Raw genomic sequence first — 23,712 nt, 5'->3', positions numbered from 1 at the left:
AAGTTGCTGGTTGATCTCCCCAGGAATGGTCCCATATCTTGGACTTAATGTTGGTTTCTGCTGCTGGCAAATGGGGCACTCAGCAGTGGCAGTGGGCAAGTCAGCCTTGGTGAGTGGAAGTCCATGTTGCTGTGCCTTTATCTCATGCTTTGGACATGTCAGGAGAGACCAGTCCTGGGAAAAGGACATCATGTTTGGTAAAGTAGAAAGTCCGCAAAAGAGAGGAAGACATTCAATGAGATGGATACAGTGCGTGCAACAATGGGTTCAGCCATAACAGTTGTGAGGCTGACGGAGGAATGGGCAGTGCTTCATTCTGTTGTATGTAGGCTCACTGTGAGCTGGAACCTACTTGACAGGACCTAACAGCAGCAACAACAGTAGGGTAAAGTTCAGCTGCATGTAAAATAATGGTATGTCGAATTCAAAATAACAGCAACTCAAATAACGTAGAAGTGTATTTTTCTTTAGTACAAAAGAAGTCAGGATGCGGACAATTGGAAGAACCACAAAGTTATCAGGAATCTAGATTCTTTCCAACTCCACTCTGACAACTTCAGGATTTAGTCCTGGTTATGGTCCAAGGTGACAGTTGGAGGTCCAGCCAGTTTACATAAAGGGAACTCTTCAGAAGTTGCAGAAATTGCTGCTGCTTATGTTGCATTGGCCAGAACTTGGTCCCATGCCTGATAGGGAGGCTGGGAAATGGTCTTCTCTCTAGTCTGTCTCACACACACACACAACTAGAGTTCTATTAATAAGGAAAAATGAAAGGCGAGTACAGGGTCCATCAGTTTCTGCCCCAGTTGGCTTTGTAATTCTACAGGCTTGAGCCCTACTTGCTCCTTACTGGTGTCATTTTGGGTCAGTCAGCTTTTCTGACTTGGTTCCCTCACCTGTACCATGGACATAAGAATTCGGTATTTTTACAAGGTTATGAGGAATAGATGAGATTAGAGATTTAAGGAAGTTAGCACATTGGCTGGAATGTAATGATCAATTATTGGTGTGTTATTATTTCTATTAAAGAGCCATCTAAGGTTCTCTTAAGAGTTCAATACTAGACAAGTTAGTCTGACAGCAGCAGCAGGTCTGGACACCAAAATTCGGTGGGTGAAAACTCCTCAGCCTCCTCTCCTTCTGTTCCTTCTGCCTGCTCTATTGTGGGTAGATAGGCTGGTGAAAAACCAGTCTTCAGAGAAGAGGCTATTTCAGTGTCCCGCTGGTGCCATGTGCACTAGCTAACCAAAACACAGCTGGCGAGTCTAATTTTAGGTTCACAAGTCTTGCTGGTTGTCCTCTTTAAATTCTGTTTTATAGTCTGATGTGTGGGAAATTTTTTAGAAGTAGAGGGGGAAGCAGGGGCAGTGCATTCTTTACTTTCTGGTCCAAAATACATTAGAATTTTGTCTAGTTGATAGTCAAGGGGAGGGGTGTAGAGTTTTACAGGAACCTCCACTGCTCTGTGTGCTGAGTTGTAGGTATATGAAACCTTAGCAGAAGGTAACTTGTTGAGTGGGAAGAATTAAAATGCTTACCTCTGTCTGAGGTTATAAAGCTAAGTACATCTAGAAGCTTTTATCTGCTGTTGATTTTTGAAGTGCCTTCCAAAGATGCAAGAGCCCTGTTGGTGTTGTGGGTTGCGAGTTGGGTTGCTAACTGCCAAGCTAGTAGTTCAAACCCAGGAGGCCCTCCTTGGAAGATAGTTGTAAAGATGTTCTATCCTTTTGTATAGGGTCACAATGAGTCAGAATTGACTTGAGGGGAGTGAATTTGATTTTGAAATTTTCCAAAGATGGGAATAATAAAAATGTTTTTGTTAGGCACTATTGAGTCAGTTCTGACTTAAAGCAGCCCTATGTACAACGGAAGGAAACACTGCCCGATCTTGCATCATCTTCACATGGGTGGTTATGTCTGAGCTCTTTGTTGCAGCCACGGTGTCAGTCCACGACATTGACTGTCTTCCTCTTTTTCACTGACTTTCCCTACTGCCCACGATTATTCCTTCCCCAGGACTGATTCCTTCTGATAACACATCCAAGTACAAGAAAGTCTCATTTCCCTGTTTTTAAGGAGCATGCTGAGTGTACTAATAGGATAAATTTGATCAATATCCTTTGCCAACACTATAATTTAAATGTATTAATTCTTCTCCTGTTTTCCTTATTCACTGTCCAGCTTTTGAAAATACAATTGCTTGAGTCAGGCACACCTTCATCTTCAAAATGACTTATTTTCCCTGGAGCCTTTTAAGGTGGTCTCTTACAGATTTTCCCAGTGCAATATGTCCTTTGATTTCTTGACTGCTGGTTCCATGAGCATCCGTTGTAGATCTCAGCAGTTCAAAACCACCAGCCACTCTGCTGGAGCAAGATGAGGCTTTCTACTCTTCTAAAGTGTTAGTCTCAGAAACCCACATGAGCAGTTCTACACTGCTGTATAGCAGTGGTTCTCAACCTTCCTAATGCCACGACCCTTTCATACAGTTCCTCATGTTGTGGTGATCCCCCAACCATAAAATGATTTTCGTTGCTACTTCATCACTGTCATTTTGCTACTGTTATGAATTATGAAACCCGTGTGAAAGGTCATTCAACCCCCAAAGGGGTGGCAACCCACACAGCGAGAGCTGCTGCTGTGATAGGGCTGCTTTGAGTTGCAGTTGATGAGAGGGCACAAGTAGGAATCTTATGGCCGGTCGTCTAGGTGGTGATTTTCCAGTTCTTTGTGTGTAGACTAATGAGTGCTAGCAGTGCATACGTTTGTTGAACCATTAGTTGGTATTTGTCCATTTCTGGAGCTTTTTTTTAAACCAATGCTTCTAATGCAGCTTGGACTTCTTTCTTCAGTAAAATTGGTTGTTGGTTATATGTACCTCTTGAAATGGTTGAATGCCAACCAGTCTTTTTTGTTACCATGCCTGTGTGTATGGCTGCCATCTTGCATCTTTCAATGTTTCCTCTGTAGATTCCTTAAAGACTGAAACCGTAGGCTTGGATTTTTCTTCACTTCTTTCAACTTGAGCCGTGCTGAATGTTTTCTTCCCTTTTGGTTCTCTAAGTCCAGGTGCTCACACATTTCATTGTAATACTTGTTCTTCTCAAGCTGCCCTTTAGCTTTCACACACCATCTTTCATTTGCTTTCGCTACTTATGTTCAAGAGGACGTTTCAGAGTATCTTTTGACATCCATTTTGGTCTCTTTTTTTCCTGTCGAATGCCTAAGGACATCAATCTGTATGCGCTCCATTACATTTTTGATGACTTCTGACTTTCTTAGATTTGTACTTTGTGCATTGTACTGATTAAATGCGTGTCCGCAGTTTCTTCTCTTTGTGAATTGTACCACATAGCAAGCGGAGGTCCCGGAAGCTTTGTTCCACCCTCATCATTTAGGTTAACTCTGCATGGAGAAGGCAGCACATCCCTAGTTAGATTTTGAATGCTATCCTTTACTGTTATTAGGTCAAATGCTTTGCATAAATAATTCCAGGTGATACCTGATTCAGTTTCTTAATATTACTATAAGGGAAATGCCACAAGTCGGTGATTATAATGTAAATAAATAAATTTTCCCCTAGGAAGTTACAAGTCTGAATTCAGAGCCCTAGCTCTAGGGGAAGGCTTTCTCCCTGCGTGGGCTCTGGGGGAAGGCCTTTGTCTCATCACCTCTCTTCCTTCAACATGTTTTGGGGCATGGCTTCTATCCCCCACCCCCCCAATCTGTGCTTCCTTGTTTCTGTGCCTAATATACCCCTGTTAGGTCTTTACAGTAATTGGTTTAAGATAAACCCTACCCTGATAATGGCCTTATTAACTTACCAGAGAAAACTTTTTACACATGGAGTACAACCACAGATAATAGTGGTTAGGATATACAAAACATTTTATGGAATATAATTCTGCTTGTAACATTCCTGAATACAGTCCTATAATCAGCTGTACTATTGTGAGTCCCATTTTATAGATGAGGAAACTTACTCAAAGATGTTAGGTTTTCCCAGTGGTCACCCACCTGGTAAGGGGAACACCAATGTACATGCATGTTGCCTCTCTATTCCACTGTCTCTGTCACCTTTCGCTTCTGCTCTTATATAAAACTTTATGGAAGCAGACTGCTTCATCTTTCTCCTGTAGAAGAACTGATGGGGTTGAACTACCAGCCTTTTACTTAGCAGCCCAGCACTGCACCTCAGGGCTCCTTCTCTTTTAATTATTCCCAGTCATAAATAATCTTTATAAACTATACTGAGTCTTTCTATGCCGATAAACAGTTACAATCTCAGAAACCACACAGCAGTTCTACTCCGTCCTATGGGGTTGCTGTGAATCAGGATGGACTGTGACAGTGAGTGAGTGAGAAATTATATTGAAACATTCTCTGATGTGTGCTATATGTAAACATAAAAATGTTTACTGTGAGCATTTCGTAAATGCTCATCCACTCCTGTCAAGTCAATTCTGACTCAGAGCAACCTTGTAAGAACTGCTCTGTAGGATTTTTGAGACAGTAAACCTTTACAGCTTCATTTTTCTACTTTGTAAATGATCTAAAACTATTTTCTCCTTTCTCATGGAATTTTTTCTTAATATATTTTATAGAGTATTTTGATTCATAGCAAACTATTTTTGCACTTTTTTCTTACTCTGCACTCAGATTTTTACTACTCAATGCCTGACATTTAGTAGTCCCTAAATATATTGGTATTCAACTGATAATAACAAGAATAATGATGATCTTTAAAACTTACTGAGCACTTAGCATGTACCTAGGTTCTGTACTACAAACTTTCTACATATTATCTCTTAATTTTTCCAACAATGATTTGAGATGTAGTGTTCAATAAAATCTAGCTGTTTATTGTTTGTGTTAGTCTGGATTGACTAGAGAAACAAATCCATAAACACTCATGTCTGTAACAGCTTTATATCAAAGAGTAATTGTATGTTAAGAAAACATCCCAGCCCAGTCCAGATCAAGTCCGTAAGTTCAATATTAGCCCAAATGTCCAATACCAGTTTTAAATTCCACTTCAGACTCACAGAACACGTGCAACTGAAGATCACAGGCCAGTGGGTGGAAAGTCTTATGGAGCCAGTGATGTTGGAAGAATCTCCGCACTGGCAGCGATCTCCACATGTCTCCTCCAGCTTCAGGGCTCTGGTTCCATAAGCATAGCTCCATGTGTATTGCCAACAGTAAGCCTAAGCAGAGAATGTGGTGTGGCCTGTCAATCAGGTCACAGCTTGACCTCATTTGGAGGTACGCAGGAGATAAGTCACTTATTGGAGGCCAGATCCATTCTCTGCTTCATCTTCCTCCTTCGAGGCAGGACACACACACTCTCTCTGCGAGACAATTCCTGTTGAAAGGACACATGGAGCCAAGCTAATACAGCCACAGCCCTGGAGCTGGAGGAGCCACATGGAGACTCATGCCAGTGCTAAGATGTTTCTACCGCCACTAGATCTAGAAACTTTCCACCCACTGGCCTGTGATTTTTCATTGCATATGTTGCATGACTCTGAAGAGGAGTTTAGAGACTGATATTGGACATATGGGCAAATATTGGACTTACAGACTTCAACTGGACTGGGCTGGGATGTTCTCATAATATACAATTTCTCTTTTATGTGAAGTTCTCTCTTATACACATATGTGTGTCTATGGATGTTTCTCTAGTCTCCCTGGACTAACATTGTTTGAAATCAGTGGCATATTTTTTCCCTTTGATCTATACATTCAACATACAAAGGAGTACACCCCCAAAATGGTAAAAAGCTCCACTGGGCAGACTTTTTGCAGTACACATATTTCCCACTAGGTAAGCATCAATCAGATGTGTACCCAGTGGCATCACCTGGGAAGGTTCCCTCTGGTCACAGTGAATTTCTTTGTAAAAGCAGTTTCACTTGAACCTCATTTTTTGTGATGGTCGAGTTAAGAGAGCAGCTTGCAGCTATGAAACTTTGTTTCCTGCTTGTGATAAATGCTGCAGACACTGTTGTGATGTTGAACACAGCTTATAAGTACAGTGCTATGGGAAAAACTCAAGTGTATGAGTGATTTTCTTGTTTCAAAAAGGGTGAAATGTCAAACGATGACAAACCTCATTCTGTATGTCCATCAACTTCCTGAATGGATGAAAATGTGGACTTGGAGTGCATTTGGAGTTCATTCCACCACGTCAGACTGTTAATCAAGCTTTCTGTTTAGAGATCCTGAAAAGATTGCTTAACAGTGTGGGACAAAAAAGGCTTGATTTGTGTCAAACGGGACTGGTTTTGCTACCACAACATTGCACCTGCTCACACAGCCAGTTTTTGCCCCATGCACCTGAATCACCTGACCTTACTCCACGTGACTTCTTTGTGTTTCGGCAAATGAAGAGGGACATGAAAGGACAGCGATTTGGTGATGTAGAAGAGGTGAAGAAAAAAGTGAGGGAGATATGTCAGCATCCAAACAGCTGACTTTGAAAAATGTTTTCAAGAATGGGATTGCAGATTTTCCAAATGTTCTGCTTTCAAGGTAGTAGGGTGGTTTTGTGAAAAAAATTAGTGGACGTAAGTGTTGAAAAAAAATTCCGTTGTTTTTTTTTTTTTTTTGGATAATGCCCCTTGTATATTTATTGAAGTAATAAAACTTGTCAGGTAGAGTACTTCAGGCAGCAGGGAGCCTAATAGTGAACAATTCTAAGACTTACCTCATGAAGCCTATATTCTATGAACAGGGCAGACAGTAAGTTAAATTTTTGAAAAATGGTACTTCAAGAAATGATAAATGCTATGGATAAACTAAGACGTAGTTGGCTAGTGGCTGAGGCAGGGGAATGAGAGGAAAGTTGTGTCAAGGTCTTAGAAGGGCCTATTGGAGGTAATAAATTGGGTATAGTTGAAACCAGCCATGGGGAGATCTGGAAGCATAGTAGTCTAGGAGTAAAATTGAGACTACCTTAGGTGGAATGTGCTTGCTGAGAGATCAAAAGAATAGCGGGGATTGTGTTGAGTGAGGGCTGGGAAGAAGTAGAGGAGGTCAGATTACCAAGTAGTACATGATTAGGATCACTACGTGGGACATACATGGAGTCTAGATTTTATTGTAAGTGTAACGAGAAACCATGGACTATTCAGAGAAGGGAACAGTGAGTTGTCTGCTTAAAAATTCATTCAGGTTTCTGTGTTGAGATTGGACTGCCGGGTGGCAAGAGTGGATCTTTCTCTGACAGGCTGGGGAATGGGGAAGCATTGCATAGGAATGGACTTGTATGTTGAAAATAGAGTGATCTGAAGAAGGTTTAAAATTTTTTTATACATGGGATGGTGATATTACAAGTTAGTTTCATTTTCTTTTGGCATAGCTTTTCTTTCTTATTTAATCCCTTAGGAAGCCCATTACTGTCTATTCCAATGCATATTGAGCCTTCAGGACAAGAGTAGGACTGTCCTGTATGACAGAAATTCTACCTTCTGACCCTTTTCCAGTATTTCTCCCAAATAAGACAACTTTGCCAAAATGACAGACGGTTGGGTGATTTCTTTATTTTCAAGCATGGAAGCAATGAAAGGCCAATGGGATAGGAGGGACAGCAGCTTGACAATAATCATTCTGAAATCAGTCTCTGATCCTTTGTAGTACAGAACTCAGTGTTGAGAAGCCAGTTTAAGGATCATTATGTGATTGCTCTTCTGTCAACAGGTGACTTTTCTCTGGGTGTATGTACAGCTGGTTATTAGCGTTCAACTAGACTGACTGCAATGAAAGTGCAAGACTAGTTGTCAAGAAATATGTTTGCCTGTTCTGATGTCACATTTGCTATTCATATTTCACTTTTGTTTCTGTCCTTTGCCCATTTTCAAAGGAAGCTTACATTAGAATGAACTATATTAATTCTGTGTTTGGGGTGGATGGATGTATATATGCATATGAAGTGTTCTGACCTACTTTAAAGAAAGATACCCCAACTTGCCTGGTGTCCAAAACCAACTATCTCACTGAGAGAATTGCTTTAAGAAGTAGCTACTTGGTATATGTTCAGGGGCCAGGAAAACAATGTAAATGAGAAGAAGCCAAAATAGCAAAGGCAAACCGGAGAGGGCTTGTCTTGCCGAGTGCAGGCAGCTGCTGTGTGGGGACAGAAGCCCAGCATGTTCATACCCTTTAGATTTTCAGAAGAAGCTAGAAATCTTTATTTTTATAAAATATCTCCTGATTTTTAAATGCTAGCACCCAATTATAAATAGCATGCTGTATAGAGCAACCCTATAAAAGGCAAAGAAAATTATTCTATAGGCTGTGAATTTTTAGCTTCTGATCTGGTTCTTCTTCCTCTGTTTTCAGATTGACAGAAACCCAAAGAAGTAAAATGACGTTTTCAAGTTCACAGAGCAGTTAGTGGCCGAGCTAAGCCTGGGTCTACTTTTCCTATGTGCAATGCTGCTTACTCTAGGAACTATTAACCTTCTTGGGAATCTGAGGAACTCTTGTGTTCCTTTGCCTAGAAATGTTCATGTATGTTCCATAGTTTACAAAAAGTTTTAGGGGCTTCAGGTCCGCAGAAAGTCCACTTGTTTACATTGATAAGTTGTCTCAAACCTGCGCTGATTCATAGTGACCCTGTGTACAGTAGACCACAGTACTACAGGTCCTGCACCCTCCTCGATTGTTGCTCGTCCGGCTTGATGGCATGTCTAAAGGTGAAATCTCTGCTCTCACCTCTAAGGAGCATTCCAGCTGTACTTCTGAGAGATAGTTGTTTGTTCTTCTGGAAGTCCGTGGTACTTTACATTCTTCACCAACATTGTAATTCAGATACATCAATTATCCGTTCTTCCTTAGCCATTGTCTAGCTTTCATAAGGTCGTTTAAAAGACTGTTTTGCATCAGGGACACCGTATTATTTATTTTCAACGTGACATCTTTGCGCAGTATAATCTATAATTTGATTTTCTATCTGCTGTTGCTATGGGCGTGAATCTGAATACAACCAGGTAAAAGTCCTCGCATGTGCCTGCTGGTTCATATGTTTCAGTGCAGAAGAAACAATATTGCAGTATTTACACCTAAGCAAATTAATGGGGAGAGTCACTTAAAGCATGGGTTTTTTTGTTATTGTTTTTTCCAGTGAAAGAAACAAAAACAAAGCCAAATCCATTGCTGACAACTCTATTCCAACTCACCGTGACCCTATAAAATAAATAGAACTATTGCGACGGGAATCCAGCCCCTAGCACATCATCATGGGTCTGGTAGGCGCAATTGTACAGCAATAATAAGTAAAGATTATAGTACAGTCATAAAGAGCATGAGAGGTAGAAGAGAGATAGAAATAATGGAGTCAGACACATTTCATGGTAACAATGCTCACCTCAGCCTCGGTGGTTCACGTGGAGAGAGATAGATATTTAATGCTAACCAAACTTTTATATTCTCTGGGGACGGGCAAGCCCCTTAATTACAGGTGAAGACTTACGTCACAGGAAAGGGTTGTGCTATAGGTAATGCAGTAATGGAAGGTGTTGGTCTAGGAGTATACATGCAATAGGAAGAGGAGAGATTGGGGGGTATACATGTGGCAAGATGGGCGGATTTTAGATTCAGGATGGCAGCCTAACTTTGGGTATCATGGAACCAGTTTGACCTGTTTCAGTAGGGTGTAAACTCCACCTACACCATTATCAGTAGGGTGTAAGCTCCACCTACAAGAACCAAATCCATGACTGCAGGCCTCTAGAGAAGTAGCCTATTGTCCTAACAGCAGGGAGCAGAGCCTACCTTAGTCTGGTGACTGACTGCCTCCAGGGAGGATTTCTGTAAGCATCGGACCTCCCCCCATATGCTAGCAAAAAGCCCCTAATGTTTGGCATGTCTTTGGGGGAGACAAAGCTGGGAAAAGTCTCTTTATAACCCCACAAACTATCTCATAGACTTTCCAAGCATGTAAATCTCTACTGGAGCAGAATGCCACATATTTCTTCCTTGTTATTGTAGGTAGTTTGAAACTGTTGACCTTTATGGTAGCAATCAAGCACTAACCATTGTACCACTTGACTATTGAATCTTAATTTTGCAAGTAATATGAATATATTTAAAACTCAAACTTACTGCCATCAAGTTGATTATGATTCATAAAGAAAACTACTATTAAATCCATTCCAACTCATAGTGGCTCTACAGGCCTGAGTAGAATTGCCCTTAGGGGTTTCTGAGACTAAATCTTTATGGAAGTGGAAAGCCTCATCTTTCTCCTGTGGAGTAGTTAGTGGTTTCAAACTGCTAACCTTAACTTACTACATCATCAGAGGTCCTTATGACTCATAGTGACCCTATATAGGATTTCTAAATCTATAAACCTTTGTTGGAACAGTCAGCCTCATCTTTCTCCCATGGAGCTGGTTTTGGGCCTGAACTACCCACCTTGTGGTTACCAGCCCAGTGTCTAACCCACTGCACTACCAGGCTTCTTTACATTTAGGTAAATCTGAAATGTCTTCCTACTACTATCCTCAGAGTTATTCTTTCCAGTAATTGCTTTTCTAGTTGTCTACCTCCCTACATTAAGAGCCCTGGTGGCATTGTCGGTGTGTTAGGTTGGGTTGACAAGAGAAACAAATCCAGTGACACTCATGTATGTCTAAGAAAGAGCTTTCTATCAAGAAGTAATTGGATATCAGGAAGAGATCCCAACCCAGTCCAACTCAAGTCCATAAGTCTGATACTAGTCCATAAGGCCCTTTTCATACTCACACAGCCACATGCAGTGATGCAGAGTGCAGGAAGATTACAGGCTGGTAGGGGAAGAGTCTTGTGGATCCAATGGTGGTTGAAGCATCACGGTTCTGACAGGTCTCAGTGTGGCTCACCATAGGAAGGTGAAGGCGGAGGGAGAGAGTGGCCCACCTCCAGTAAGCCATTTATCTCAATCAGACCTCCAAAGGAGGTCATCAAGCGGCGGCCTGATTGACAGGCTAACTTCCACCCTTATCATTTTATGGGTGCCATGTTGGCACAAAAAAACCTAACTATCACATCAGGTTAGTATTGGACTGCTCACTACAAGGTCTTAGGTTCAAATCTACCAGCTGCTCATGGGCAGAAAGATGAAGCTATCTGGTCCCATAAAGATCTATAGCCTTGGAAACACTGCATTGGGCCACCATGAGTTGGAATTGAGTCGATGTTGGTAAGCTTTGATTGGAACTTACCTATGTTCATTTTTACCCTTGGAGTTCTTGAGAAGTACAAGCAGATGATAACCCGAAGGCTGAAGGCTTGAGTCCACCCAGAGGCATCTCTTGAGAAAGGCCTGATGGTGTACTTAACAACGTCAGCCATTAAAACCCTTTAGAGCACAATCCATTCTGACAAGTGGAGTCAAATCCACACCGTTGATTTGCTTTTTTTCTTTTTAATATCTTCCATAGAAAACAAAATTGTATGTGTGTATTTTTAAAGTGTTTATGATATATACCACTTGCAAGTCTTCCCCCTCCCCCCTTTTCAGCCAGCAGTATATCTTGCTTTGTATACAGGTGCATACAAATCCACAGCATTCTTTTTATTTGCTGCTTTATAGTCCATTGTTTCTTAACTTCCTAGTTCATTTAGCCACTACTATTGATGGACTTTGACTGTATTTTCATTTTTTCCCCGTGCTTCAAACAATACTACAAATATATATGTATACACATACCCCCCAAACTGGATTTTTTTCAAAGCTATATATTTAAATTTGTTTTACAAAACAAACTTAACACCTTCAAAGTACTCTCCCATTATACGCAATAAAGTTGTCAAAGCTGCCATTCATTCCACTGTTGGAAACATTTTTCAAATGCATGTTTGGATGGCTGATAGCACCTCCCTCGCTTTTTTTCTTCACCTCTTCTATGTCGCCAAATACTGTCCTTTCATGTCCCTTTTCATTCTCGGAAACAGAAGTCACACGGAGCAAGGTCAGGTGAGTTAAGTACATGGGACAAGAGAGTTGTGCTGTTTTTGTTTTTTTACCAAAGCTGGCGCCCTAGATGCCTTTGTGAGCAGGTGCATTGTTGTGGGCAAAACCAGACCGCCATCGGTCACAAATTAGGCCTTTTTCCGTCACACACTGTGTATGCAATCTTTTCAGAACCGCTAAGTAGAAAGCTTCATTAACAGCCTGAGCTCGTGGAATGAACTCTAAATGAACTATGAGTGGATATTTTCATCCATTTAAGAAGTTGGCAGATGTCCAGAACAAGGTTTGTCGTCATCAATTGACATTTTACCTTATTTGACTGAGAAAACCACTCGGACACTTGAGTTTTTCCCATAGTGCTGTCCTTGTAAGTTGTGTTCAACATCACAACAGTTTCTGTGGCATTTTCCCCAAGCAGGAACAAAATATCACAGGCACAAGCTGTTCTCTAAAATCAGCCGTCACAAAAAACAAGGTTTGAGTGAAACTGTTTTTATGAAAAAATTCACTGTGACCAGAAAGAGCCTTCCCAGGTGCTGCCACTGGGGGCACTAACTCAGAGGGGGTTGCTCAGTGCTCGCAGAGAGGGGAAAATGTGTATTACTAAAGCTTTGCCCAGTGGGGCTTTTCTCTGTTGTTGTTGTTGGGGGCCGGGGGGGGGGGGGGGGGGGGGGGGGGTTACTCCCTCGTATATTTTTGTATGCTTCCTTGACATCAGTGTTAGTGTTTCTTAATGGTTGAAAGGTAGAAGTGGATTTTATGTAATTTCAAAGTGACTATCATTTAATATTACCATCAGTGACCTGTGCAAGTTTCTAATTTATACAAACCCCTTCAAACTTAATATTAAAAGTGTGAAATTGTTTTCCATTCTGAGTTAGAAGTGGCATCTCAATGAACGGATTTTAACATTTTGTACATCTTTTTGTAAATCTCTTAGCTCACATTTCCCTTTTCATATCCCTTGTTGAAATTTCTTTGGTCTTTTCTTCCTGATCTACAGGAATTCCAATGTGCTTCCTGTATGTTTACACCAGTATCTAGTGTTTTGTTATAAAAATTCTTAACACAGCTCTTTCTGAACCAGGTTTTGCCACTGACAAGCTCTTTGACGCGGACCACCTCATTGGACTTCCACAAAGCCGTTTGCTCCATTGTGAAGTCAGTCCATGCTCCCTTGGGAGTGACTGTGAAAGCCAATGAGAGCACATGCACCCTGTGATCTTCGGGTTCATTTGATTTCAATCAGCCGTCTTTTCTTAGCTGTAGTGTGAGAATGCACTGCTTTTTAGGGTTCTGGTGAAAAGATCGGATCAAGTGCTAGGGTAAGCAAAGAATGCCTTCAAATGTAAATCATTTTGTCCTTTCTCTGGTTTTACTATGACTCATCTCTGGAGTCAGCTTTTGTGAAACATCCCACACCGGCACAGATTTATCAAACTCTGAGGGGTGGGTGTCACAACAGAGCATTTGTCTTTTTCTACACTCTCCTGGGGGAGGAAAGAGGCACATAAACAAGATGTGCTCGGCGGAACCCTTTTGTTCTTGGAATGCATTGGGTTGCATTGGAGGTGGAGATGTGCAAATGTCAAGCAAATAGATTTCACTTCTTAACCAGGCACAGCGCTGTTGCTACTTATGGAACTGGATGTTTGCAAGGTTAGGGAATTAGGGAAAAGGCTTATTTTCATACCCAGTTGCTTGGGGTTTTTTTATTTGTTTGTTTTCTCTTGTGCTAGATGTTTCCTGGTGAACATTCTAATCGATGGCCTGCCTTTCTTACTGTCATGGTACACTTCTTAAGTGGAAATCAAGTTTCAAAGATGGTCATTCTGCCCTATTACAGCTAGAAGATGTAAACCACTGCCATCAAGTTTTTTCCAACTCATAGGCACCGTATAGGACAGAGGAGGACTACTCCCTTGGCTTTCTCAGACTAACACTCTTCATGAGCACAAACAGCTCATCTTTCTCTCTCAGAGCAGATCGTGGATTTGAATTGCTCATTTGCTAACCACTGTGCCAGAACATGATCTTCTATCGTGGTTACCTTTTGAATAATGGGTATACTCTGCAAACGAATATTTAACTTGGATCTTTTAAGCACTCTTTGGCTTGGGAACACACGTACCCAGATAGTACCCTTAGATCCAGACATCTCTGGGCTCCTTCTCAGAGCTCCATCTTTAGAAAGCACCTCTTATGGCCATGCCCTTCTTCTTCCAGACTACTCTTCACATATTCAGGGGCCCCAAGGCATACCTGCCAAATGCTCTGAGCCTGCCCCCAGGGCCTTCAGAGACTTACTCCATCTCCCCAAGGACGGAAAAGCCACTTGGAACTGAACAAGATGGAAGGATTCCAGAAAACCAGCCTCACTGCCACTGAGTCAATGCAGATTTCTAGCGACCTGATAGGACAAGGTAGAACTGCTCAGTGAATTTTCCAAGACTATAACTGTTTACGGGACTAGAAAGCCCCTTCTTTTACCCTCAGAGTGGCTGCTGGTTTTGAACTGCTAACCTTTATGGATGACAGCCTAATTTATAACCACTAAACCACTGGGGTTCCTTTGATGGAGGGATTAGGAATGGCTAAATCTCGGGTGTGGACACACGAGATTGTATAGTAGGGGTGTTCCCAGAGCTCAGATGTGGTGGCTGGGGTATGTCACATGAGCTTTTGCCTTCAAAAAGGCATCAGACTATAGGAGACTTTAGAGTCCAAATAATCCTTGATGATAATTCTTTAAAAATGGCATGGTGAGGTTAATTTGGAGAAAGATATAGTAAGTAGTATGCTTCTGGAAAGATGTACATCCTTGGAAACCCACGGCAGCAGTTCTTCTTTGTCCTGTAGGGTCACTATGAATCAGGATCAACTGGGTAGCAGTGGGTTTGTTTGGGGGAAGTGGGAAGGGTGATTTTTTTTTCCTGAAGGGAAGCTCCGTGAGCCTCAGTCTCTCCCCTGAGGAGGCAATGCTGCTGATCCTTTGTGAAACGGAGGGAGGATTCTGCTGACACAGTGCGTTCTTATGAAAAGAGGCTACAGGGCCCCTTATCTCTCAGCACAAGACCCATCTGCCTGCACACAGGCGACCTGCTGCTTAAGGATTCCTTCATCAGCTTGCTGTTGCTTTTCTGAAGGTTTTAAGGCTCTGTTGCATTCCTTTCTGTTTTCTAAAGCCGGGGGGACAGTCATAATACATCAAGGCTCTTGCTGGAGAGCTTAAAATGGGCGCTGGCAGCTGGGATGTGGGGGAAGAGAGCTTTCCAGGGACTAATGACCTGCTTGTCCAGCCAATGAGAAGCAGGTTGGTGGAATGATATCATCAGACAGGCTTTGTTGTCTGATCATCTTATAAAAGCAGGCTTGTGTTTGTCAACGTAACCCTTTTTTAGATAGTGCGGGACTCACCCACTTGCTGGTATGTGCCCTCCAGATTCCTTTTCCCAACTGGTATGAGAGCACAGGACAGAAGACCAGAAATTGGAGAAGAAATTAGGAGAGGTGTACACCATCGTAAAACAAATACAAACTGAAAATTTAGAATGACATCCAAAAGGAAATGGGAGCTAAGCCATGTTTGGCAAGTACATCTGAAACAGATGTCAATTTGAGTCATGTCCTATCAGATTTTATTGTATAGTCTAGAGAGGAAAGAGAGACTCGGCGGGGGGAGGGAAGGATATTCGGCCTTTAGTATATTTTAATCCATAGTAGAGTCTTACTATTTCCTGAACTTTGGAAAATATGGCTGATTCTGAGGCCAATTTTGAGTAAGTGATACTTGGAGTGTTTGTTTATACTTCTATGTTGTCCCTTCTCATAAAAACAACCATTGATTGCCTCTTAGTACTTTCTGGTACAATGAGGATGATGCTCTTACCCTCTCCTGTAGTGTTTTGGTAAGAAAATTAATGAAGCCATGTGACTTTAGATTGTGCGGTATACATGTAATGTATTATTATTAGGATATTCATGCCTTAAGAGTGTGTGTTTATTCAATTCATTCATCCAGCAGACTGTTAAAAATCTCTTCTTGATGCTGTGCATAGGAACTCCAAAAATAAAATATTTAATTCTTAATCTAACTTAAAACATGAAGGAGACAGCAACAATAATTTCTCATGCATTTGCCATGTGCCAGTACTTGTCTCAGCACTTGGACACGTATTGAGTTATTCAACCTTACTACAATCTTGTAGCATAGATGCATTTTTAGCCATACTTACAGATAAATAAGTGGAGTTCTTCGGCTTGGCTACAGATCGAGGAGGAGGAGGAGGAGGTCTTCGGTGGTAGAGCTCTTGGGCCCTACAGCCAGATTCTTAAAGATACAACAAAGTCTGATCCTTGCAGATAGATAAAGGTCATCAAAAATTGATCAGGAAAAATGGCTATGGAAAATCACTATGACTATAGCCACAGGTGGAACCAAGAATTATATCCTATAGGTGTAGCTGTGGATGAATGTTCAGTCCTTTATCCTGTGATATTTGGGAATTCTACATTGCTTTAAGTGTGACATAGAACTTTTCGTCAGAGGAAAAACGAATTGGTTGTGAAGACATTAGTAGAAGCAAGTGAAGAAAATATTTTATATTACATTGATGACATTCACAGTCATGAGGAAAGAACATGTTTGGATACTTATTTGCTATAAAATAATTTTTTGTAATATCAAGTCTTTAAAGCCATTTCACTCGGTTGTCACTAGCTAGACATATTTACTATAGTGTACTTCTGGGATATTATGTTCAGAGTCCGATATTGGGCTTGAACTGTTTTTCTCTAAGTCCAATCCATTAAAGATTATTTTGTCATCTGAAAACTCAAAATAGTTGTATCGAGAGCCTGGAACTATTAGGTATTAGTAAATATTTGTTGAATGATTGGGTAGGGAAAAGATTACTGTTCAGGATCATCTAGAGAGCTTGGCGGAACTGTCCCATGTCCGGCTTTGTGGTTAAGCTCAAGATGTTAAAGAGCTAGCTCTAGCTCAAGTGGCGTATTCATCACTAGAGTAAATAGTCCCTGGTCCTTAAGTGGCAATAAACTGTTGGAGCTGTTGTTGACACTGAATCAGATAAATGTCTCTTTTTACCAAGTATTCTTTATTTTACATATCAAGTGGAAATAACTGCATTTGGAGCAACACAAAATAAGGTAGCCCCTAAGAAGGAAGAAGAAATACTGTGTACCTGGATCATGAGAAATACTACAAAATGCTATAGCATTTTCAACCAAAATCTAATGAAAATAAAACCGGTTTACCTGCTTAAAATAAATAAATAAATGGAGGCACAGAGAGGCCAAATTACTTGCTTAAGGTTACACAGCAAGTGGAAGATTTGGTATGTAAATGTAGGCAGTATGACTTTGGAGGGCTGATGGCATAGTGGTTAAAGTGCTTGGACACTAGCCCATAGGTTCATGGCTTAAACCCACTAGACCTTCCGTGGGAGAAAGCCCTGCCCTCTCCTGTAAATATTTATGGTCTTGAAAGTCCAACCCTTTGGGGACAGTTTTACTCTGCCCCACAGGGTTGTTATGACTTGGAAATGACAGGACAACAGTGGGTTTATTTGGGGTTTTAGAATTTAAGATCTAAATACAGTAGCTACTAGTTACATGTGGCTATTAAATAACAACCACAGTAGAATAAGAACCAAACTCACTCCATCATATTAAGTCCCATGGAAGAATTTAGAGAGTAGAGTCGTCAGGAGTCCTGGTGGTATAGTAGTTACACATTGGCCTGCTAACTGCAAGGTCAGCTATTTGAAATCACTACTGCTCTCAGGGAGAAAAGCTAGGCTTTCTACTTCCATGAAGAATTGTTGTCTCAGAATCCTGCGGTGGCAGTTCTACCCTGCCCTCTCGGGATGGCAGTTCTACCCTGCCCTCTCGGGATGGAACCGACTTGATGGCAGTGGAACAGTTCCTTGGCTTTATGAGACATCTTGACAGGAGCAGACACCTTCATCTTTCTCCAGTGGAGAGGTTGGAGAGTTTGAACTGCTCAACATTGGGACGCTTTACCCAAGATACTACCATGTGGTTCCTCCCCTGTAGCTAGAGCAAATTGAACTGGGTTGTGTGAAGTACATAATAGATTTCAAAGTGTTGCCATAATGATAGTTTGGATATAATGATATAAGTAAAATTACTAAAAGTAATTAGGTACCTATTTTTACTTTATTGTGGCTACTAGAAAATTTTAAATTATATATATATATATATATATATCATGCATTTGGGAGATCATATTTATATTTTTATTTGATGTTTGACCCCCAGTCTGATATCACAATGTGCAAATACCTTAATACAGTTGACATTTTAAGAAGCACTTCTTATGGGCCACCTACTGTGACAGTAGCTTTACAAACACCACTTCAGTTAAGCTTTAGGAAAAACCAAAACAAAAAGAAACTCATTAATTATCCTCATTATAAAAAAGGAGAGGTTTTAGAAACTCAATAATTGGTGGTTAGTCAACTAGCTATTGATAGATCCAAAATTCAAAATCTAATTTGCCTAACTCATATACCTAGCCTCTGAATCAGTCATTCTAATGATATTCCCTTTTAAAAGCCTATGATTTTTTACCTTTGTTTTTAATTGGTACATGACTATTTAGTATTGCACACTTCTGTGTTTGAAGTGGAGCCATGGTGACATTGTCAAGTAAGCATTGGACTGCTAACTATAAGGCTGGTGGTTCAAACGTACCAGTTTCCCCTCAGGGAAAAGATGAGGTTCTCTTCCTATAAATACGTACACCCTGAATAGGGTCACTAGGAGTTGGGATCTGGATGGATTTAGGGGTTGGTTTTTTTTGTTGTTTGGTATTTGACGTGTACAAGCTCAAAATGGAAATCAGTAGGCCCTAAAACCGACGTCTTGGATGGAAGTCTCCATTGCAGAGCCTTGGCCTTCACTGGAGCAGCTGAGCCCTGAGACGAAGCCATGAGCCACCCTGTACAAATGGCATTTAATTTTCATTCCAATACCTCTCCCAGGTTACTGGGAGAGGAACTATGCAGTGCTCTTCAGTAGTTTAGTACTGTTGGCTGATAAGAAGGGGAAAATGGCCTTCCTTTTCATTGTTCTCTGCAATGCTGTTTGTGTTTTAGAGAGCTACAAAATGCTGCCTAGTGACCCCTAACTTGTCTTTCTTTTAGAGCAAAGACTCGGGCGGACTGAAGGCGGCGATGATAGAATTGGTGGAAAGATTAAAATTCAAGAGTTCAGACCCTAAAGTAAGTATTGTTTTGGAAATTGACTGGGCACTGTGCTCCAAGCATTTCATTCTCCTTGAGCTAAGTTTGAGGGCTGTTAATGATCATCTGTCTGAACATTACATTAAGATCTAATTAAGCCTGCCCATCAAAAGCAGAGCAGAGTCCTAATATGCCTAGAGAGAAGTCATCTACTCTTCCCCTGTCTATTTTATGACTTAGAACACATAATCATTAATTGTTTTCTCCGAACTGCAGACAAGTACATTTTTAATCTTCCTTTAGCAGGCCGTTGGGACTTCTGTCCTCTGTGTCCATTAAGTCCAGCCAAAGGCATCTGAGCTACCAGTAGAGGCTGGAACAGGATTCAGACCCATCCAGTTGGTGTTCAGCACTTGTATCTCACCTCTCCCCCACTCACAGGAGCCAGCTGCCACTGAGAATGCTTTTGTCCTCATGACCTGCAGTCTGGTCTGGAAAGTGGTCTAAAACTGCCAGGTTTTTTCCTGTCAGATGTTGGGGGCTGGACAGTTGATAACTGTGGGAGACGACATACCAGGATGGGGGTGGATTAGGAACAACATGCGGAGGGGGGGTGGGATGCTCACTGACAGGCTCCGTCCTCCTACCCAGACACTAACTCTGGCACTACTTGCTGTGGGTGCCAGCTGGCTCTGTCCAAGAGTCAGAGCCTCTCACAGTGAAATTGGGAAGAGAGCATACCTTTTAAAATTCTTTTGTATCCCACCCCCACCCCACCCCACCCCCCCACACACACTTTTTCTTTAAAAGGCTATATAAAGGGATGGGAATCACTGGGTTTTTTGAGCACCTGTTGGGAACCATGCTCTGGGCTAGGAAACTTAGACACTGTCGATGACTCCAATATCCCTGTATGTTCCAGTACATTATTCCCATTGAAGCTCTGAGACGTAGTCAATTACCTCAAATCCTAGGGTATCGAAGAGTTGGAATTCAACTTGTGACTTTAGTGCCTGTGGTCTCGCTTCCTATTATGCTGCAGATCAAGCCCCACACCTCATCTCCTTCCTACCACATAATCCTGGTGTGCCGCCTGGGTCTTCTAGACGAAAACGTCTGCGAGGCCTAGCCATAGACAGACAGGCTTTCAGAAGGCACTGCCACCCCCCCCCATCTACAAAAGAATGTTATCTTCACGCAGCAGCAAGCGTAGTGGGGGCATTGGTGAACTCTTTGGCTGTCTGGTGTGCTTAGGGTCCAGAGATAGAGAGTATCTTGGTAGATTTCAAAAATAATGAGATCACCTTTATCAATTCTCCTAGCTCAAAGTATGAGGATGCTAAGTATAAGTAATTTTCCCTTTCGTGAGGATGAACGGATTAAGTATTAAAACTTTTTTGACCAAATTTCCTTGGTTTCTGGGGAAACAGCTGTCCCAAGGATGACAACTATATTGTCTGTTTTCACCACGCCCACATGACTGCAACCCACTGGGCAGTGAAGAAGAGGAGTGTGTGCATATCAGATGATAATGCAGGTAGAAATGCTTTGGAATCCTTTGTGTACAAGCAGTGCTTCTGATGGGGAGCCTGCTATGTGCGAAAGAATCGAGTGGTACCCTGAGAACAGCCTAGGGAAGCCTTAGAACTTTCCCATGATGCATGATAAGCTAAAGAATGTCAGGATAGAACTGGATCTTGAACATATGTAGACAAACTTACCTCTTCGACCTCTGCTTCATTTTGTCTTTGATTATTTTCCACCACCCTGTTTTATTTCCAAATTCTGGTTACCATGCTTGTATGCTGTGTACACACACAGCCAGCTTGAAAGGGAGAGACCATAGTTGCAGAATGACTGCCAGCTAGGGTAGGGGGGTGAAAAATGGGCCACTTAAACACATTATTTCTACAACAAAGGAAAATTTCCCAGAAATAAATTGGCATTTCTCAAGAGAACCCTTAAGTTCTAGCTTGTTCTGTTTCTCCTTGGAATCCCCACCTCACCCCCTTTTAAATTGGCCTATTTAAGAGCAGCTGGATCACTGGACTTGAGAAAGCTGTCATTTCCTGTCATGGGTGGCTTTACATAGAAGACCCATTGAGTTGTGGAGGGCTGAGCACTCTCTCCGCCTCACTTGCTCTAGAATTCCCCACAGCATCACCAACCTTGATTAGTCCAGACACTGAAGCCGACTGGGGCTTCATTTAATTTTTACTTACGAATTTTTCCAGAGAAGAGTGGAAGATGCCTAGATTAATCATTAAATAAATAAGTAAATAACACACAGTAATACAAACACATATGCTTCTGATTAAGAAAGTAAATCAAATCATAGGGGGAAAGTAAACCTATTTCCCCCAAGTTACCGCTATTCACAGTTCACTGTGTAACTTTCTAAATATATTTCCATATGTAAATACAGTTTCTGAATTTTCTATAAACATTGTATTCTACTTGAAGTTTTACAATGATTTTTTTTCAATCAATAGCATCCTAGAAATTCTTTAGTTTGAATGATAAAGACTTAATTTTTTTTAGAGGTATGTTCCATTGTGCCCCAAACGTTTGTCAGACACTTTCTTTCCCTCTAGAACAGCGGTTCTTAAACTTGAGGCTGGGGGAGGTTTTATTGAAATACCAAGTGCTGTACCCACTCCCAGAGCGTCAGATCCAGTTAGTCTCAGTGACTGGAGAAGCATTGTTTCCAACAATCCCTCCGAGCGGATGCAGAGCTGGTGAGTCTGATACAGGAACCAGCATCGGAGGGCCATTGTTTTGTACCTTGGGTACTTTCTCCTTGTTCTTGCTTTGTTTTTTCTCATGAAAATACAAATAGCCTGAAGAGTTGGAAATAAGCCCACATGTTTTCAACTCTGACACGGCATTAAAAAAAAAACATCCAGGCAAACAAAAATGATAAATTGAACAGAGGTTGGCAAAGATCTAAGGAAGGGGAATAAGAAGTGGGTTGGGGCACCACGGCTCAGGTGGCCTAAGAGGACATGAGTGCCCTAAGCACCCACTGCCAACCAAAAAGAAGGAAAGGGACCCTTTTAAGAGTATTTAGGAGGATGACAAAGCTCATGGTCCATCCTGGAGCCATGAATCCTGGAGACTGAGGAGCAGCAGGAGACATCAAATTCCAGTCACTAGGAGTGAGTCCAAGTACGGGAATCCGAGCTGATGATGGTTGGCAAATAGGGGCAGGGCCAAGCAAAGTTCTGAGTGCTTCATGCTTCAAAGGCAGGCTCTGTTGTTTTAAAGATGAACGAGTCCAGGGATCTAGAAACTGGAGTATAGTGGGAAGAGTTCATTGTAAATCCAAGCAACCTTTTTGCAAAAGAGATTCATAGGAAATGTACTTTTAAATAATAAGCCATTCTAAAATGCTTGAAATGATCATTCAGTTTATAAGAAATTTTTTCTTCTGCCAAACTTTATAAAAATATCATTTGCACAAAGCAGGGCTTCTATCCCTAGGTTTCTTTTTTTTTTTTAATTTTATTGGGGACTCGTACAACTGTTATCACAATCCATATATACCTCGAAGCACATTTGTACATTTGTTGCCATTATCATTCTCAAAACATTTTCTTTCTACTTTAGCCATTGGTATCAGCTCCTCATTTTCCCCTCCCTCCCCTCCTCTCCCTCATGCACCCTTGATAATTTACAAATTATTAATTTTTTCCAAGTCTTACACAGTCAGATGTCTCCCTTCACCCACTTTTCTGTTGTCCATCCCCCAGGGAGAGGGTTATTTGTCAATCATTGTGATCATTTCCCCTTTCTACCCCACCTTACCCTTACCATTCTGGTATCGCTACTCTCATTATTGGTCCTGAGGTGTTTATCTGTCCTGGATTTCCTGTGATTCCAACTGCTATCTGTAGCAGTGTATATACACTGGTCTAGCTGGATTTGTAGGGTAGAATTGGGATCATGATAGTGGGGGAGGGGCAAAACATTAAAGAACTAGAGGAAAGTTGTATGTTTCATCGGTGCTATATTATACCCTGACTGGCTTATCTCCTCCTCACGATCCTTCTGTAAGGGGATGTCCATTTGCCTACATAGGGGCTTTGGGTCTCCAGTCCACACTCCCCCTCATTCAAAATGATGTGATTTTTTGTTCTTTGATGCCTGGTACCTGAGCCTACAGATACTTTGTGATCACACAGCCTGGTTTGCTTCTTCCTTGTGGGCTTTGTTGCTTCTCAGCTAGATGGCCGTTTGTTTATCTTCAAGCCTTTAAGACCCCAGACGCTATATCTTTTGATAGCCAAACACCATTAGCTTTCTTTACCACATTTGTTTATGCACCCACTTTGTCTTTAGCGATTGTGTTGGGAAGGTGAGCCTCATAGAATGCCAGTTTAATAGAACAAAGTGTTCTTGCATTGAGGGAGTACTTGAGTGGAGGCCCAATATCCATCTGCTACCTTAATACTAAACTTGTAAATATATGCACATAGATCTATTTCCCCATTGTCATATAAAAATATATTTACATATATACAT

At 41.4% G+C, this 23,712-nt stretch overlaps 1 protein-coding gene across 1 annotated transcript in view; it reads left to right on the top strand.

Moving 5' to 3' along the window:
• The window catches only part of TRIM44 (tripartite motif containing 44), a 180,317-nt gene that overhangs the window by 12,580 nt on the left and 144,025 nt on the right, over positions 1 to 23,712 (top strand). The window contains 1 exon segment of the mRNA XM_013006068.2: positions 19,150 to 19,227. Within this exon segment, the coding sequence (XP_012861522.2) occupies positions 19,150 to 19,227 (78 nt within the window).

The sequence above is a fragment of the Echinops telfairi genome, unplaced genomic scaffold (assembly GCF_000313985.2).
Source record: "Echinops telfairi isolate 266 unplaced genomic scaffold, ASM31398v2 ScPeMD7_60;HRSCAF=208, whole genome shotgun sequence".
NCBI lineage: Eukaryota > Metazoa > Chordata > Mammalia > Afrosoricida > Tenrecidae > Echinops > Echinops telfairi.
The sequence above is the reverse complement of the archived record's forward strand: the minus strand, read 5'-3'. Positions and strand labels throughout refer to the sequence as shown.